Genomic DNA, 19,430 nt, shown 5'->3' with positions numbered 1-19,430 from the left:
AGAAATCATTGAAATTCATTGAAAAAGGGAGATAACTATTTATTATGTGCAAAATTTGGTTGCTATGTAAAAACATCTTTGACGTACATATTTTTGAATAATATAAACATTGCATTGGTACCAACAATTCATTGGAAAACAATAAGTTGTGCCGCCCATATCATAGGATTTGCCTGATTTTTACATGGACAGCCACTAATTTCAATTATCAATATCTAATTTTGATATTAAAGCAGATATTTGAATTGTACTTCTACTTGTTTTAACAATTAGCAAACTTGTTATATAACAACATAGCTGACTTGTGATAATAATTAGCTAGGTTGCTTGTTGCTGTCAAAAGTTTTCTAAGTTGACTGTGATAACCACAATTTACCTAATATACCAACGGGTTTCCGTAATTAAGTGCTAACCATATAACAAATGATGAGTCATTAAAAATGTTATCATAGTATGCATCATATATTACAATTCTTAAGAAGTTTACTGTTAGTAGCCTAATCTGATGACCGATGCTTTGTTCTTCGTCCGTACTTCCTGTAATATAGTGTTTAAATGTATTATCTACGAACCATCAAGATGACTCAGAACTGCTGGACTGCACTTGACTACATGATTCAGTCACGGTCGATGTATCTTGTTTTCGTAACTTGGCACCGGTAATGTTTTAAATTGTTTATACTGTCCTGATCGTGAAGTTCGGTCTCAGGTTGTAGATAAGACTGCAATGGATGTCACTTTCTGCCTTGTGATTTTTATTTGCGTTTTTGCAACTGCTGTAAATGGTAAGCTAAAATTATATAATCATATCTTCACGGACACGAATCTGTATTTTGTCCATGTTGATATTTCTTATTTAAGGGGATTTAGGAGGGGAATGAAAACACGATCTGACTCAAAGCAGGTAGATTTTAGGTAGGCTAAGCAACCTAAAACAGCTTTTTCGTACAATTACGGAATACGCTATCATCTTAAAATCATATTTTTTGCTAGTGAAATAAACCAACATAGCACAATGACGTGAATAGTTATATAATGATTCAGAGATAATAGATATTTAGTAGTACACATAGGCAATTTCTAGGAACGAATCTCAAGCTCGGCGAAAATAAGATAGTTAAAGGGTACAAATAGATCTTAGTAAGAAATCTTCATCAAATTCAGACAGTAAATGATTCAAGAATGTCGGAAACCCATCAAATTTACATTTTATTCTAATTTTAAAACTGCTACATATCACATAACCTAAGTCTGAGTTTGTCATTCAATTGTTGAATTTTTGATAGATTGTGTAAGTGTTATCAACCTTGATTTGGTTCGGTTGATTTTTATTGGGATATGAAAAAACAGTTCTGAATATAAAAAAACATACCGTACAGATATAGCATATGTAGACCGAAAAGCATCGCTTGTTCGATGGGTTTTTCTACACCATGAATCACCTATGACATAGAGAGTGCCTGAAATCTATATGAGCTGGTACTTAAAAAGCACAAGATAAGATCATTTTTTACTCAGTTATAAGTACAAATGTAGTATGAAAGCAAATATCGGAGTCTATCAAACCAAGTTGAGAAAGTAGGAATAAGCTTCCATTTTGAAAGATTAGCAACAATTGAACCTGGCGAAAATGGTCCTCCGACTCAACTTAAAGTATGTCAAATACATAATGTTTCACTTTAATTTGATAATGATATAGTCTTGTTCTGGTGCCAATGCAAATACGATGTAATCAAATATGAATGTATGAATAAACCTCATCGAGAACCTGACCTTAGAGGCACTGACAGCCTGATTTCAACCTGACAGGAACTTAACTTGACATACCAAGGGTCATACAAAAAGGGATCTTTTTTAATTCCATATATGCAACAGCAAATGATTATAGCCAGCATCTCAAAGTTTTCTCAAATTATGAAGAAAAATATATCCTAGTTGGTGTAAAATGGTAAAAGGCACTATTATTTTTATTAATATCAATATATTCAACTTCGTCCTCTTACAGGTTATACCTGCCTCATATTATTATCATCTTTAATCACTTGATATGTAATCACTCCATGTAATTTCCTTTTAGCAAGCCTTTTTGATGTATGCTACGATACTTACTACCACTGCACTGGATATGACTTTTGTTGCCCTGATGGATATGTCTGTACCGGAAGTTCCACGTGTTTATCGTGGGGGTATTGTATATTAACTAACAAAGTTTGAAAATTATTACTTGTCATTGATAAAGTGTTTTCGTAATACACATAATTGTTTTTGTTTTTTGTTTCCATCAACTGTTATCGCATTTGTCTGGTACATTTATAATGTGCAAGCTAGCTTGCACGTTTAAAATCAAATGCGTATGTACAGTGAAACCTGTCTGAAGGAGGTAGACCTTCTGTAAGGGACATAACCCTTACAAATAATTGGAACGTGTGTAGTCAGCATTTTACATCAATCACATGCAAGCATCAATGTAACTTGTACTGATTTCTTTTTCAAGGGAAAGCTTGGTAGGCTTAGGTGAAATTTAATGTGATACAAGCATATTACTAATTAGAAGAGTTATGTCCCTTATCCTAGGTCTACCTCCTTATGTGATCTTCCTTTTAGTCCATGAAAATCGGCTTAATGGGCTTTAATACTGTAGTCGATATAATTTGTATAAAATGAACAACTACTATTTCTGTGCTGTGTGTAGATATCATACAGAAGGAAGAACACTAAGTTAGCAGAGAAAAAAAAACAAAATAAAACCAAAAAACATTTTTTATCACTTGTGTGTAGTGGAATATTTTCATTTATTTTGCTAACGAATGCATATGTCATTGACTTTGCAGTACAATAATTGGCGCATCTATTGGAGCTTTGGTTGGTCTGGCTATCCTCATCATTATCATTTGTTTGGTCTGCAAAGGTAAGTTTAAAGATGAAAGCACCTTAGTTTGATTTCATCAGAACACTAAAAATAACTTAGACCGCTTGATATGTTTATTTCATATGCTTTCTGGTGTTATAAAAAAAGACAAAATATGACGGGAAACAATATTTTTTTTAATAAATCATGAACCAGAACTTAATAATCGGTTTTTGTTTCTGTGAATTGATCAAGCTATATGACATCCCCTAAGTTTGCGTATCCGCAAAATTTTATGCTCACAAATATAATTTCCCCGAGTAGTTTAAACTTGATCTGTAGATAAGTATTGTATGATACAAACCATCCTACTACCGACAATTATACTTTAAAGTTTGTATGTGTATTATAAGAATTAAAGCCACTCTAACGTCAATGACAATTTAAATGTCAAGGAATATTTAAACAATTAGTGATTAATTAGAAGTCAGTTTTTCATGTCATATTTTTGTAAGGATCAGGCAAAATGTGAAAAATCATAAACAAGCATGACAAAAACCTACCGATTTGTCTATGTGATAGTGTGATCAAGGGAACCAAGAATATAGCGAAAATCGAAAGAATGTAACCCAGGGACAAAGACCAGACATGGAAAACAGACACACACACAACAAAGAAAATAAAAAAATCAAAATAATACTTACAAAGCAACAAAAGGAAATGAGCAACTCGGACTCCACTGAAACCTGGGAGCATAGACCAGGTGCACCGGTAGGATAAGCTTCATTTGCTTTAACAGAAACACCCGCGGAGTTGTCAAAATCTAGGGTAGACGAAGCTATGACACATTGAACAAATAAGTTTTCATGGTACAGATAGATAATCTGTTGCAGCGGTAACGATCCACAAGTTCATGATGACAACCATAAAACTTCTATAGTGATGATTTCAATCTTGTATCAATATAACCCTGTTGCAGAAGCCTTATTGTAAGAAATCTAAAGTGGTACAAAAGGTCTGCGTAATTATGGCAAGGTCTGGCATATGGGTTGAATGAAAACTCCATACGCAGGTGCTGAAGGGATGTTGCCACAGATGAAAACAATTGACAACACGAAATGAAAGGTCATCGCGTTTATCGTATAGTTTGGTCAATAGTTTTCCCCTTTCCCTCGAGCATGTTATTTATATTTGAAAAGACAATCATTTGATCTCTGAATCACTGGATTTGCTTAGAATTCTTTAATAGAATGTTAGAAAAATTAGGTTTTTGACAGAGTAATCTGCCCTTGAAATGTTCATTTCAATGCATTTCCATGAAATTGTAACTCCGCTTACCAAAATGAAATGGAAAATCTCGTCTTTTTATCTTGGTTCTGATGGTGTAAAGAGTAAAATGAAACTTTCAAAATAACGGGTTTTTCAAACCATGTTTCACCCACTGCCTGGTTCTTACAGAGACTGAGCTTTAAAATTGCACACAAAAAATAATAACTAAATATAGCTCCAAGCAAGAAATGTGTAAAGGTGAAAAATAAGTGAAACACATTATCATGCATGTCATTCCGCACATAAATGTCACGAAATTTGTTTTTTTTTATTTTTTTCTTTTCTTTTTTTTTGGCTATTTATTTTTAAAGGGGGGGCTTTAAAATGAACTTGATGGCTTTTCTTATAAATTAATCATTCAGTATTTTAAACAACCATTTTTTTAAGGTTTCCTTCTAATGACCTCTTTTTAAATTAAATATTATAATGTTTAAGTGCCAGTCTCTACAAGAATCAGACAGTGAGCGTATCATGGTGAAAAATAAACAACCACTTTGACATTGTAATTCGACTGGTTGTACTTCAGAACTAAATACAGTCAAAATTTTCCATAAAATTTTGGTGGAAATGTGTAAGACATAGGGTAAGGGATATAACTCTTGAAATCAGTGGTATGTTTCCATTGCAATCAATTTCATCGAATCCTTTTAAGCACTCAGTTTAAACAGAATGAAATTATTCCGAGTCACTTAGATACTTACAGGATATTTATGTTCAATGATTTATACTCAAACGTACTGATGATTTGTAAAATTATCCAATAAGGTAAGTCGGTCTCCTTAAATCCCCAACAAATCAACAATTTTCTTAAATTCTCATTAGTAATGAAAAATGTCTTAAACAACTCCGATTTCCAGTTATTCAGAGGTCAAAGAGAGACCGTTTTAAATAGAGAATGTCAATTTCTTCGGTGAAAGAATACTGTCCTAAGGCTATCGGTATGCTCTTGTGTCTTTAAATGTTAAATGTTGTTCCGTTTTTTGCATGATTTTTAATAAGAGTCTTCAAGTGCATAAAGTAACATAATATCAAATTATTTAAACCTTTAACAAATCTTTGACAGGCTATTACAATTATGAATGCGTGTGTCAGTATTTTAAAAGAGTGTTCTGATCATCTGTGTACGCTGATCATATATGTGTATGTTCATTTTTAGCATTCCATTAGCCGTCCAAATGTATCGAAGTTTAAAATGGCGATTATTGCCATTCTACATATATAATCATCACAGACGTAATATTCTGATACGTCAATTTGAATTTTTATCGAACTTCATTTTGTATAATAAAATATTAATGAAAAGAAAATCAAGGAATCCAGAATTCGAATGGTGATTCAATGGATAAAAAGTCTTGGCAACAGACACACACAACATAGAACATCAAATGATCAAAAATGAACCGCACTATAATACAAAGGTAAATGAGCAACCTAAACTACACTTAAGTACTGTCCAAGAATCAGGCAAAATGTGCATAAGATTTGGCACATGCATTATCCAAGTACATAAACCTCACAACCTCTAGAAATTACCATCAAAGTGTTATTAAAGTTTGCCCTTTTTAATTTAGTTGATATGCAAATGGAATTTAGTTGATATGCAAATGGAAAAATGATGGGAAATTTTCCTTATACATGTATAAGCACTCAAAAATATCTACATCACAGATGCTTCAGGATAAATTTCTAATAGCTTTACGGTGGTTTTCTAGTATTTTTGAGCATAATGGAGGCAAAAAAATACCAAATTGAGAAAAATAAAGGACCACTCATTGCCTGATTCTTACACAGAATGGTACTTACAAGTGGGAACATGGACAATGTTCACCGGTAGGGGAAGGTGTTAAATATTTCACTTCATTTTGTAGTTGTTGTTTTCCTCTTTTTATAATGTCCAACGTTTCAAATTTTTTTTTCCACAGCAAAGAAACGAGCTACTACAGGTACAGTCATAACCCATCAACAACCAGTCGTTACGACAACAACTCTCGGACAACAACAATACGGACAACAACATTACGGACAACAACATTACTAGTAATTGCGTTATTTATGTACTTGAACTATAGAGTGTTTATTAATTTAAGACTTTTCCAAAGGACTAACAGTTCTCAAGTAAGGAAGGAATTTCTGGAAGAAAAAGGGAGATCGCAACAAATTTGAAATGACCATGAAAGACCAAAATAATACTTTTAAAGTTAATGGATGATAATAGATCATATTTTATTGTATCAAAATAGAAATGAAATTGAGAAGAAACAATCATTAACACTACAAAACTTCCGCATGAATTCAGAAAGAAAACTTGCCTTGACCTAGCTACATGTGGCTCTTAAAATTACATTGCTCTTGATTTAATTTGAAATTGATATTGTAACAATAATTATAGTTTTTGCTATATATATATTTGTAATAGATATATATTAATATTCATAACTGTGTTTCATGGTTTAGTTTTCAATTATGACATGTAATAAACTGCATTGCTGTAGTCTTAAGTATGACGTCGTATAGTATCTATGGTAACATCAATTTTCGAAAGCATTGTTTATTACTATAGAACAAAGCAGTGTTCTTTGCGAGGACCGTGGCATCTTTCACAACACGTTGTACCACTATGGTATTCGGTCTGGTTTTCCTATTATGGCCTGACAACTTGTTCTTTGGGCAGAGCGCCCTAGCCCTCAGCCAGTGTTCTGAGCACTATATAGTCGCCTTTTACGACAAGCTTATCGATGATGCGGGCCTATTCTTTTTACATCCAGGGATCCTTGTGACAAGATAATACTCGGAACTACAAAATTATAACACACGAAGAACAAAAAGTACTATATAAAAGGAAACTGTACGTAGAAAAGAACGGATAGTACCATAGATGAACTTGGGTGATAATTCATTTACATAATTTCAACCAAGCAGATCATAAACATATTGATATGGATGATTCTTAAAAATTTATTACAACTCCCCTACATAAACGAAATACGTTGAGTCACAATGGATACAAATTATAAAGTGTCAGTCTATGTTAGAATCAGGCAGTGGGTCAAACATAGTATGAAAAAAACCATCATTTTGATGGTGTAATTTGACAGCATGACATTGAGTGCGTACAGCGCAGCTTGATACGACTAAATTTGTCTATTTGCACCATAAGAAGCAAGGAAAAATGACAATAATTTCCATATTATGTTGGTGCATTGAGTTATAATTTCAGTGAAATGCACTGAAATTGAATATTTCAATGGCAGATAACTCTGTCAAACACTTCATTTTCCTAACATTCTATTGAAAATCTTTTGAGCAAAGCCACTGATGCAGAGATTAAAGAATGGGCAGGTCTTTTCGAATACATAAAGTATTCTTGAGTGATATTACATTGTCAGATCGGTGGGGTTTTGACATGCATGTTTCTGATTTTTCCCATTTTGCCTGATTCTTACTAACACTTACACTTAACACAAACCTTGGAGCAAGCAATCAAAACAACAACAAATAAATTTGAACTTGTGGTTTTTAAGAAACCTGGTGTCATGAGTTGAATTTGTGAGAGTGTATTGATAGTAGCTAATAGCTGGAACGTAGTCCCGGGAACCAGGATAAATTTGTGATGACCATTTAATCCGCATGACATTTGGTTTTCATAGGATGGTGATCGCGAAATTTTCTTATACATAACTATTTTTAAAAATTGCTGTAATTTTCCCGCGATTTTTTTTACTTGCTTGGGCTTCAACAATATAAAATTTTTATTCTGAATTAAATGATCATGATTAAAATGGTAACATTACCTGCTGACTTGTCACGGGTGAGCGATTCTGGCTCTTTAGAACGTCTAGTTTAAAAACATTCAAGAAATAATGTGAAAGTACTTTTGGAAATGTATCAATATGTATTTTACTATAACTAATCTTATTTGACAATTGGTACAAATTATTTAAGCTATTTTTACTGAACAAACGATTTTATTGATGATGCATCACCATACATAAAGTTTAAACAATCAAATTAATGTGGGTACGATATATCCGATGGAATGCTTTTGAGTCATTCATGATTTAGCCTCTTTTTATCTTTAGGGCGTCGCTGACACTCACTCCGTACGTATGATGATAGATTATAGGCCAATCAAATAAGTTGAATCATAACAATATCTTCAAATCAAACGCTATCTATATAGTGACACACTCAACGCAAAATGTACATGTGATTAATAATATATTGAACGTAGACAGATGTTTATAACAAAGGCCATTTACAAAAACACATCCACTTAATTGGCGATAAACGTACTCTTCACAAGAAGGGGTCATGATAACTCTGACAGCATTGCAATATGTAAGCACTGCAGCACGATATAAAAGATCATGGCAACTGTAAATAGCACCATTATCAAGATAAGGAAACTATGAAATATCTTACTTTACGAATTTTGAAAAAAAAAATCTTGACTTAATTTTTTTTCTTGTAGGGTTTATTACTTTGGGTGCTAGTAGATTTCAACTTATTTCTAATGAAACAATATATCATACGAAAACCATGATAAAAATCAAATTTTCTTAACGACAATAAATATTCATACAAAATGGGTACAGCCGTTTTTCCAGGTTTTGGCTCAATTAACTAATTAAGTACTATTCTACGTAAGAATCAGACAATGGGTGGCATATCAGATTTCTTAATTTCGTCTTTTTGCCACAAAAATTATCAATACATTTAGAAAACAATTGAAAAACATCTGTGACGTAGATTTTTTTTTTTTTTGACTGCTTATATAAGAAAAAATGCGGAAAAATATACCCGCCATTTTCATAGTGCATTTCAACTAAATATCTTAAAAAGGAAAATTTTACAAACACTTGGATGGTTATTTCTGGAGGTTATCGGGTATAAACACGTGGTTAATGCAATAAAATCTTTTTTTTCCTTCATGTGCCACGCTTTATACACATTTTGCCTGATTCTTAGACGGAGAGGTACTTAATAACCAATATATGTATACAAAAGCAAAATAAGCGGCCAACATTGAACGACCATTCTAAACAATGTACCTCCAGCTAACGCTATACTATTTCGTTGACAGAAGGGGGAACATAGTTCATATACACCTGAAGATGTTGATGTTTCAATTTTGTCTACATTTCGACTTTATCTTGTGCAAAACAATTTTTATTTTTTTAAATAAATTCGTTTCCGCAATTTTAATCCCATATTTATAAAATGAGAGAAGTTTAACTTTCACGCTGCTGATATTGTAAATTGTCAAATTTAATTACTTGATTAATTATTTGTTTCCAATTTTAAGAATTAAATGTACAAAAATAAGATTGAACATTACATTGGAGCAAAATGTTCCGTAGGATAAAATTTACAATGTGCCATCCATATCATAGATACTGCCTGGTTTCTTAATGGATAGTCTCTTACTAACACTCAGTCTGTCATTTTACGCGCTTCTGATTATTGCAGTATCTATATAACTGTGTGATGTGTTGGTCAATGAGTATGAATTAAGGCAGGGAAATGTATATATATTTTTTAATGCCTGTATTAAGTCATGACTTTTGCGGTACCAGATGCTCTGGTGGTGTAATATTTATTTTGCCAGATTCATTTTGGACTTGATTTGATCATGGATCAGATTAGTGTTCGGTAATTTTATTGTTACCCTTGTTCGAGAATATAAAAATGCATGAAACCGCCTATTTCCCAAAATCACTTGAAAACCATACTCTTTTCATATAAACAGCAATGAAAAATAAATAATTACCATTTAACTTAGATAAACATGTCTTCATAAAGTGATAATTAAGTATATGTGTACTGTCATTATTTCGAAATTTGAGTTGAAACAATTGCATGCGTCTTTAGTCCAATATTTCGGTCAAATGCATACAAATACCAAACAAAGTGAAACACGATTCAATGGAAATGGGATTAACTTATAACAATTATAATACTTGTTATTTGTTTTTATAACAATAGAACATGTCTGTGGTAACACAATACCTTATAAATTGTATATAGATAAATTGTTCGAATTCATTATCATGTTTAAGCTAAGTATTAAGTAACAGACACTTTTCTTTTTCTCTACATATGCATTTAAACAAGACCTTCCGTGTTTATTTATATAACTGTATAATGCAAAAACTGTATTCCAATCTTCTTTATGGGACAAATTACGGACTACTTTTTACCCACGTCAAACTGTCCAGCGATCGCAAACAGATCGATGGCGCGTTTTTAATTATTGCAGCTTGATTGTCGGCAGAATGCTAAGGGTCGTGAACATTAATTACACATATCATATCTTTTCTTTGTGAAAAAAATTAACCGATTGGCACAATCTAATGCCAAGTCAGAAATAAACCATGTTTCAATTTCATGAAATATCGAAAGTAAGTGCCTGGTACTGCTCTCCATACTTTTATTTACCAATTTCACTGTTTGGATCTGTTATATGTATAAAGACAAGCTTATATGCCGTAAGCCTATTAATTTTTGCGATTGCTAATTTTAGCTTATTTTATCAAATGAAATATAGGCGGGTTAATTTTGGCAGTTTCATAAAAATGATAAGGGATTTATAGTATTGAAAATCTTACAGTTTTCAGTCCAACCAAAAATATCGGAATTTATTACACCTCGAAAATTAATACATAAACAGTTATAATCATGATTCGTTAATGTAAAGTTTCAATTTCTATTGAAATACTGAATATTTTAAAATGTACTGTCTGCGATTAATCGACGTATACTACTGTCGACTGTAGAAATGAAAGTCACTAGCAAATCTATGGTAAATGATTTATAGAGGAAATAATTTCTATTCGTTTCCATCTAGTAAAGTCAGAAATAAAATCAAAATGATAAGTTCTATTTTCAAACAAGGAACAATGAAAATAAGTAAAAGCTCTGTCTCAGAAAGTAGCAAATGTAATTTTTAGGAAGGATATTCGTGCAGTGAAATTCATATAAAGCTAAGTCATCCATTCATTCATTCAAAGCAGGTGAAACAAATGAATAGAACATATAATGAAGTTCATTTAATATTTAATGCAAATTATCAACATATAAGTATAACGAATTGGTAAAGTATTGACAAACTGGGGATCGTCCAAACAGAACAAAACAATGCCGGAACACCACTAGACAACATAGAAACGGACAGAACCAACCCCACTAAAATCGGAGGTTGTTGTTTCAGATACCGGTTGGGCTGGACGTTGAAGGTCAAGCATGGTAAAATAATGGGTCATATCAGTCAATCAAGTCATTCTGACGACCACAATAACTTTGAAGTGCTTAGTTCAATCTATAATCAGAAAATCCCTGTCCTAAAAGATTTTTTAATATTTCAAAACCTTTCTTGAAAATGATGTAAACACGTATTGTATGTAGACTGTAATGTGCGACCATAATTTATTGTTATTACATTTTATGCTGAATTAACCTGATAAGCCACAATGTATTAAAACTTTGAATTGCCATCAAACATATGAAAAACAATTGAACTGACTCGGTTTGGGTTAAAACATTCTGGCGTATTTCTCAGTGTGAACTATAATTGTAATCTGCATTTTTATTTGAATTGTAGACGTTGAAGCTTGGTGCAAGTATTTATTTAAACATGAAAGTCCCTCTTGTCAAAGCTGTTTAAATTGTGTGTCACTTGAAAATGGTAAGTTACTAATTAAAATCTTATACAAACACTTTACTTTTAAAATTCAAGATTCGAATTCAAAAATATGGCAGATGCACAAACCAAAACCAACAAAAAATCAACACAAGTTTGAAGTATTTTTTTTTAAATGATATTAACACATGTATACTTTTCTAGAATGTAGCTTATTTCAGCTGGTCTACACAGAAAACACCAATTTTACTTTTACTTTTAATTTAGAATTGGCTACAAACCACAAAGTCTAATTTTTTTCTTCCAAATGTTGCATTTTATGAGATAAAATTTATTTTTTTATGAAATTGGCCCGTTGTTAGATTATCGTTCTTGATTGTGTTTATTTAAGTGGGTGATAAATGTATTGTTTTCTGAAAATATATGGATCTTTAGTAGAAAGTAGCACAAAATACTACTTTATACAACGCTTTAAATAATTAAATGGTTTGTTAAACTATTATATATTTTGTCGTTGAATTATATGTGCATAATATTCCTCCAAATCAGAAAGTCTACTAATGACAGAATATATTTTGTTTAAGTTGATGACATGCATGGTAATCGGCCATTGGTTCACGAATCATTACTTGTCTGTAATAAGAATGTCTTCCTTACGCACGCATGGTGTCAAATAACTAAACCCAACTAGCTGTTGGTGAATATCCCAAAATTTGACAGTTAAGAGTCACCATAGACAAAACAATTATCACCATTCATTATTTTCTTTGCGCTTCTTGAGCTTGAATCTGATAAAGTAACCTCTACTATTTAGCTGACGTAGCAACGTTTGAAGAGGTTTCTTTGTCAGATATTATTTGGTAGCGGTTTAAAAATTGACTGGAATATTTTAAATAAATCTCCAAATTAAATCCATACTTTTTAAATACCCATAAGTGCTTAATAAATACATCTAATACAGTGAACATAGCTGGTAAGTAGCTATAAAGAATGGAATATGTTAGTCAGCAATCACTCTTTAAAAATATACTTATCGTAAAACATTAACAGAATTGTGTTAAAAAACAATTCCTATATAATTTTACAATACAACAGGAACGAAAGAAAATTGAATACGAAAGTACTAAGGAGTCGCAATTAACGAACCAAAAATAAAGCCAAAAACAAACTTAAAATGGACATAATTTGCAAATTATGTATATCCAAAAAAGCAGTACTGACCCAACTAAAACCCGGTTGAGAAACAAAATTCGTCAGAAAGAATAAGCATGGAAAACAATCTAAGTCTGTCGCTTGGTTATATCTACAATAATTCTTTATATAAAACATATCTTTTCCTTTGATGATATTCCATCGGCGGGTTAATGTCACGAGAGATTTGAAGAAAAAAGAAACGTCTAATTACGACGCAAACTGAAATCCATACCCAATAATGCTTATGATTTTTATTTGCAGGCGACAATTGCCCAGGTACATCTACAGCCTGTGGAGAAAAGTGTTGCTTAAGTGGATATGTTTGTGATAGTAGTGATGGCACATGCACATCGATTGGGTAACTTAATCAAGACTTTTTAGGGGAGTCTAAATTCGAACTCAAAACATGTTGAAATGAATAACACATACCTTTCTACTTAGTATTTCTTTGTTTATCTATCCCTGCCATTAAAATAATAGAATATTGACAATTTAGAACATTAAACTGATTTTGTCCGAAACCAATGTGACTTGACCACGCTACCAGATGAACAAATACTAAAACTTTTACTCAGTGTCGATACGAAAATTGTCAACAAGTGCATCAGTGAAACCGTTAAAAATGAGGCACAAACTATCTGAAATTGTATTTAGATGGATCTTCCTATAAAACATTTGGTTTCAATTTTAAACCTTTACCTTATTTTTTGAAAGTGTTCGAATATTGATATTTTGAAAATTTTGAAAAGAAAGTGCATCGTAAGCCTGTAGAGGCTGGCTGACATTTTAATTAATGCATATAAGTAATATATATAAGGTCTTTAATAATAACACTTATTATATTGGACATATTCATGTGATTGGAAAACGAAATAATAAACTAAGAGAGACCACGAAATGTCGAATTACCTTTCTACGTAGGCATCTTACGTCACATGGTTTTATTATTCTAATGCGTGCACTATATTACAGAGTTATTGTTGGTATTTGTGTCGGAGCACTGCTTGTTCTGGCTGGGATCATTTTCCTTATTTGGTGTTGTTTTTGTAAAAATGAGTGAGTACAATGTATTTTATCGAGTTCACCCTTAATTCAAGGTATACCCTTTCCGATTCTGTCTCCTCAAACGGATCGACCAGTAAAAGAGTAATCAAAGGAACCAAGGTTATAGCGGTAATCAAAGGAATGTAATCCAGGGACAAAAACCAGACATACACAACAAAGAACATAAAGCAACTAAAATCATACATACAAAGTAAAAAACGCAAATGAGCAACTTGGACTCCACTAAAAACTGGGAGCATGGACCAGGTGCACCGGTAGGGTAAGCGTCCTCTGCTTTTCTAGAAACACCCGCCGAGTTGGTCATAGAAAGCCAAGTCCGGGGTGGACAAACGAGGAAAGCAAAACTAAAGTAAAGTATTATATCAATCAATAAAGTTCATTAGTTAACATATATGTGTACATGTATATTCATCTTGATAGGTAAAGCATTTGCATGACATTCCGTGCTTTGAACATCCGAATGGTATAAGGTAATCAAATTTCAAATTGGTTTTTGGCAAAACTAAAATTAGAATTGATTTATTTTAGTATTCACCACGGTGGCCCTCCGTTAATCGACTCATTTCAGTTTTTTTGTTTGATACATGAAGAAGACAAAGTCTGTTTCAAAACAAACGTTTATATCAAATGAAAAATCTGTACGTTTGTCTACAATCCCTGCTCCTAGCGGTGAGATATTTATACAAATACATATAGCTCCTAAAAAAATATGCTAGTGTCTACTGTTAGTAAAACAATAACATTTTAGTTATTGTTAACTTTGTAATAGACAGACAGTGTGTAAATGTACTACATGTCTGATACAGGGAACCAGTTTATTATTACATCGGTAAACTTTGTCTGCACAGGTGAATTCTGTTCAAAGGATACATTTTATGTTTATTCCGTAGTAGTTTAGTGGTCAAATTGTTCAAACTTTGATGTTTCGATAGCTATTATCTGAAACCGAGGCTCTACCTGTTTACATTACACCTTGAATTCGGTGAATAGAACTTTTTAATGTAATGGCCTATAGGACTAAATGTTTAAGTATGAGGGAAGTCGAATTTTCAGTGGTAATTACTATTTCTGACTATCAAATATCTACTTTAATTCTTATCAATGGTATCAAACTTTTAAGGGACTTCCCGTTCCTTTGAAACATTTTTAGTTAGATCCTTTAATCTCAGTTTCCGCTATATAGATGATATATTTTCGTTAAACAATCTTAGTTTCGGGGATTTTATACAGCGCATCAACCCCAAACAACTTGAGATATAGGATATGACAGACACTATGAAGTCAGCCTCATATCTTGACCTACACGTAGAGATCGATGGAAAAGGAAAACTATTGACCAAACTAACCGACAAACGCGATGACTTTGCATTCCGCATTGTCAACTTTCCTTTCATCTGTGGCAACAGCCTTTCAGCACGTGCGTATGGATTTTTCATATCACAACATGACAACTCATACGTTATACCAAAGCTTGCCGTAAAACTACGAAGACTGTTTGTATCGCGCTAGATTTCTGACAATAAGGTTTCTGGAACAGGGTAATGTTGCTACAAGATTTAAGTCATCACTACAGAAGTTTTATGGTCGTCATCGTGAACTCGTGGATCGTTACGGTGTACTCATCTGCACCATGAAAACTGATTTGATCAACGTGTCATAGTTTTCCTTTTCTCTTTCGTCTACCCTGGACTTGGGAAAGAGGACGCTCATCCTTCCGGTGCACCTGGTCCGTGCTCCCAGTTTTTAGTGGAGTTTGAGTTGCTTATCTACTTTTGTTACTTTGTATGTATTATTTTGGTTATTTTATGCTCTTTGTTGTGTATGTCTGTTTTCCCTGTCTGGTCTTTATCCTTGCAGTACATGATTTGTTTTATTTCCGCAAGAATCTTGCTTCTCTAGATTACTCTTTGATCAATAATATAAACGGCGGTATGCAGTTATACGTCTATCAAAAGACGGGCATATATACTCTAGCAAAATAAGGTCATGTCAAGTTCTTTTTAACAACAAAAATATAACTAGTAAGAGGCAAATGAATTTATGTGGTGGCTTGATTCACATGAATTTATTTACTATATCATCATGTGAAATGTTTGTGAAAATATTTACCTGCATGTGATATATAACATTAAGCACAGTAAAAAAACTGCTTAAAATCCTACAATGGAGCAGTTTCCTTTAGATTATTGATACACAGAGTGCGACTCTTGCAACTGGTTTGAAAATCGTATAAAAACACATTCGAAGAATTCATTTTTGCTAGACGATATTAATGTTGAAAGGAAATAACTAACCTGCGCATCATTTTTTTTTTCTATAGTTTCGTTTTAACATTGTAATTTTTTTCACGTCTCAATTTCTCTATTACAGATAAAGTTTGGTTATTTGACTGACGTGAGCGTGACAAACTACGATAACAAATTGGACTACAAAAAAAAAGAATATTTTCCGAATATATTGCACTGCACAATATTCACTGAAATATCGACTTACATTTCTTGATTAAGGAAGCAACAATTTCATTTTAAGGGCATTATGGTGCCAACAGGTAAGGTCTGAAATAATTCTATGAAACACCAAGAGCAATACATTTGATTTGTTATAAAGAAGATAACCAGTGTGGCAAAGGAAATGCATTGAATTGAGAAAAGAATAAGATATGCCAACCGCTCTTCCCGTAATATATAAAATGGTTACTTTCTTTTCCCGTATAGTTTTTTTTTACATGTGTATTCATTTATCAAAGATACATTTATTGTCGTAAATACATAGTTTTATGTTACTGTTTAATTAAATATAGTTTTATGATGCACGATTCTTTTCTGCAGTTAAAATAATTTTCAATCCCTTATATCTAAAGTATTTTTTTTTTCTGAAGGGTTAAATTCCCTAACACCAGATTAAGGCCTACTAATTTGCCAAAGTTTCAATTTACTCTTTGAAATTTTCAATTTCTTTTTTAAAAGTAAAATATTATCTGAATACTGGTATACAAAAAATACAAGCTGTTGTGTAATAATTCAGTCACAAGGAGGGAATAAAACTCTACTTCTAATGTTTTCAAAAACAATTTCACAAAAATGAGAGGATTAGGTGTAGAGCGGAAGTTATGATCTTTTGTTAGGAGTTGTGATTGTACAGAAGGGCACTTTTGTATAAATATGAACGAGTTCGACAAATGCCCTCTATATTTTCTACATAAAAGAGTCTCATGAAATGAGCTATTTTAACACAATACGGCTAAATTTTCACATTTTGCTTTTTTTCATCTACAATTTTAGTGCAACACACACATTAACAACAATGAAACTAGTGAAACAAAAATACACAAAGAACAACAACAGAAGCAACTCCACTTAAAAAAAGACTTCTACTTCTTGTAAGACAACTATCTTGATGTACGGTGACGGTTAAATCTGGTGGTAAAGAATGAAAGATTGGAGCTGTTTGTCAAATGGAAACTGCATTTTTTAAAGTGTTCATTTTAGTCTATGATCAAGATATCATTGCCCTAAAAAGTCTTTGTCCCTGGGTTACATTCTTTCGAATTCTGCTAGATTCTTGGTTCCCTTGATTACTCATTCATAATTTCCTCGCAGCTAGCGGTCGTAATTGTTTTATTGGTGCAGATTTTCAGTCGACACTAAGAGTCGACTTAGTTTTTTTATTGCTGTTTTGCAGCTTTTTGTTTTGTGAATTGTCTCTGTCTAAGTATAAACTTTGCTTTACTGGAAGAAAAAATAATTAATTATGTATGACCGACGTATCTGAAAATGATCTTTTTGTCTTCTTGATGAATATTGCACTCAGTGACAGACTTGTGATCGAACTGTTATGAGCATACGAGAAAAACGACTATGCAACAAAACGCGTGTGTATTTATATAGTGTTATTGCAAAAGGTTTTCTATATTGGCTCAGTTATTGGTCCGAGTGAATTTCATACGAAAATCATGTTACTTTTATGTGAAGTTAATGTGAATTTCATGTAAAGTTCGATTAACATGAATTTCCCGGGAAAATATTTGCCAGTTTAACTAGTCCAATACGTCATATTGGCCTAGACCAATATGGATTTTAACCAGGCCAATATGACGTATTGGACGGATAAAAGCCGTATTGGGCAGCTAAATACCATATTGGACGGCTAAATATTCTTAGGATAGTCAATATTTTGTTTGTAGTGGCCAGGTTTTGTAAGAGGTGGTATTAGTGTATATTATCTGTATTGTGTGCGATGATCATGGAATTCACCTAACTTGTTTTTGTTTGTTTTAATAATATTTCTTTTTTAAAACACTAACATGCAGAATAATCCTTGATATATATACTTTATATATGTGGTACTTTAGTAAAAAGCATTGTAATGTAGGGTAGATTTTTACCTAGAGAGCTTGATTTGTATTGAAATTGGAACGGGTCATTTTCAACTAACTGTAATTTCCTTCATCAAATGAAGATCACTCACTAGCATTCTACTGTAACTATGAATTATCTCATCTGCGAGCGAAATGTCAATTCGTCTTAAAGAGTAATCGAGGGAACCAAGATTCTTGCGGAAATCAAAAGAATGTAATCCAGGGACAAAGTCCAGACGTGGAAAACAAGCACATCAAAGAACATAAAGTAACTAAAATAATACATACAAAGTAACACAAGTATATGAGCAATTGAAAAGACCAACATTTAATCTCTGCATTACTGCATTTTTTACCATGAATTTCTAAGTGAAGGTCAACAAATGAGGCTGATTTCACAGTCTATAATCCTTTATCTCAAATTCTTTGGGTAGATGCGATGTATCAAGTCCCCGAAAATAGGTTTATTTAACGAAAATAAGTAATCTTTATAGCGATAACTGATATTAAAGGATCCAGCTAAACGATGTTCAGTTTTTAGTGAAGTCCGAGTTGCTCATTTGCTTTTGCTACTTTGTATGTATGATTTTAGTTACTTTATGTTCTTTGTTGTGTATGTAAGTTTTCAATGTCTGGTCTTTGTCCCTGGATTACATTCTTTTGATTACCGCTATAAACTTGGTTCCCTTGATTACTCTTTCCTTCTTTTGGATCAGATCAGACCTAAAGTCAACATGATTTTCCTACTGTAATGCCAACCGTTAATTGAAAAGGTGTCCACCACACAGGACAAATATGTTGTTAATCAAAAATTCTGGTATTACGAAAAGATCTTGTTCTGTATATTTTGAAAATGATTTGGAATTATTTTTAAAATGTTTGAGAAATCTCTACCAAGAACTACATATATGTATCTATGTGAAACTTCTTTTTTTGGAATAACAACGATGTATGATAATTTTGAGTCGGGATTTAAATTGAGTATGGGGAATAGAAGT

The 19,430-nt window shown here is 32.5% G+C and overlaps 1 protein-coding gene and 1 long non-coding RNA gene across 2 annotated transcripts; both read left to right on the top strand.

The window, feature by feature from the left end:
• The first annotated feature begins 630 nt into the window (after positions 1 to 630).
• Positions 631 to 6,678, top strand: LOC148626560 (uncharacterized). The gene is made up of 4 exons (XM_088570645.1): positions 631 to 785; positions 2,078 to 2,186; positions 2,832 to 2,908; positions 6,100 to 6,678. Exons 1-4 carry the CDS (start codon positions 728 to 730, stop codon positions 6,213 to 6,215), a joined length of 360 nt encoding a protein of 119 aa, XP_088426771.1. The 5' UTR covers positions 631 to 727; the 3' UTR covers positions 6,216 to 6,678.
• A 5,051-nt stretch (positions 6,679 to 11,729) lies between these two features.
• Positions 11,730 to 16,776, top strand: LOC148626559 (uncharacterized). The gene is made up of 4 exons (XR_015920212.1): positions 11,730 to 11,861; positions 13,272 to 13,368; positions 13,983 to 14,066; positions 16,446 to 16,776. It is a non-coding gene; the product is annotated as an uncharacterized LOC148626559 (long non-coding RNA).
• The last annotated feature ends 2,654 nt before the right edge of the window (positions 16,777 to 19,430 follow it).

This window comes from Perna viridis, chromosome 2 (genome assembly GCF_037379345.1).
Source record: "Perna viridis isolate PV_CMFRI_1.1 ecotype Kerala chromosome 2, ASM3737934v1, whole genome shotgun sequence".
Taxonomy (NCBI): Eukaryota; Metazoa; Mollusca; class Bivalvia; order Mytilida; family Mytilidae; genus Perna; species Perna viridis.
This window is presented reverse-complemented; position numbering and strand designations above follow the sequence as displayed.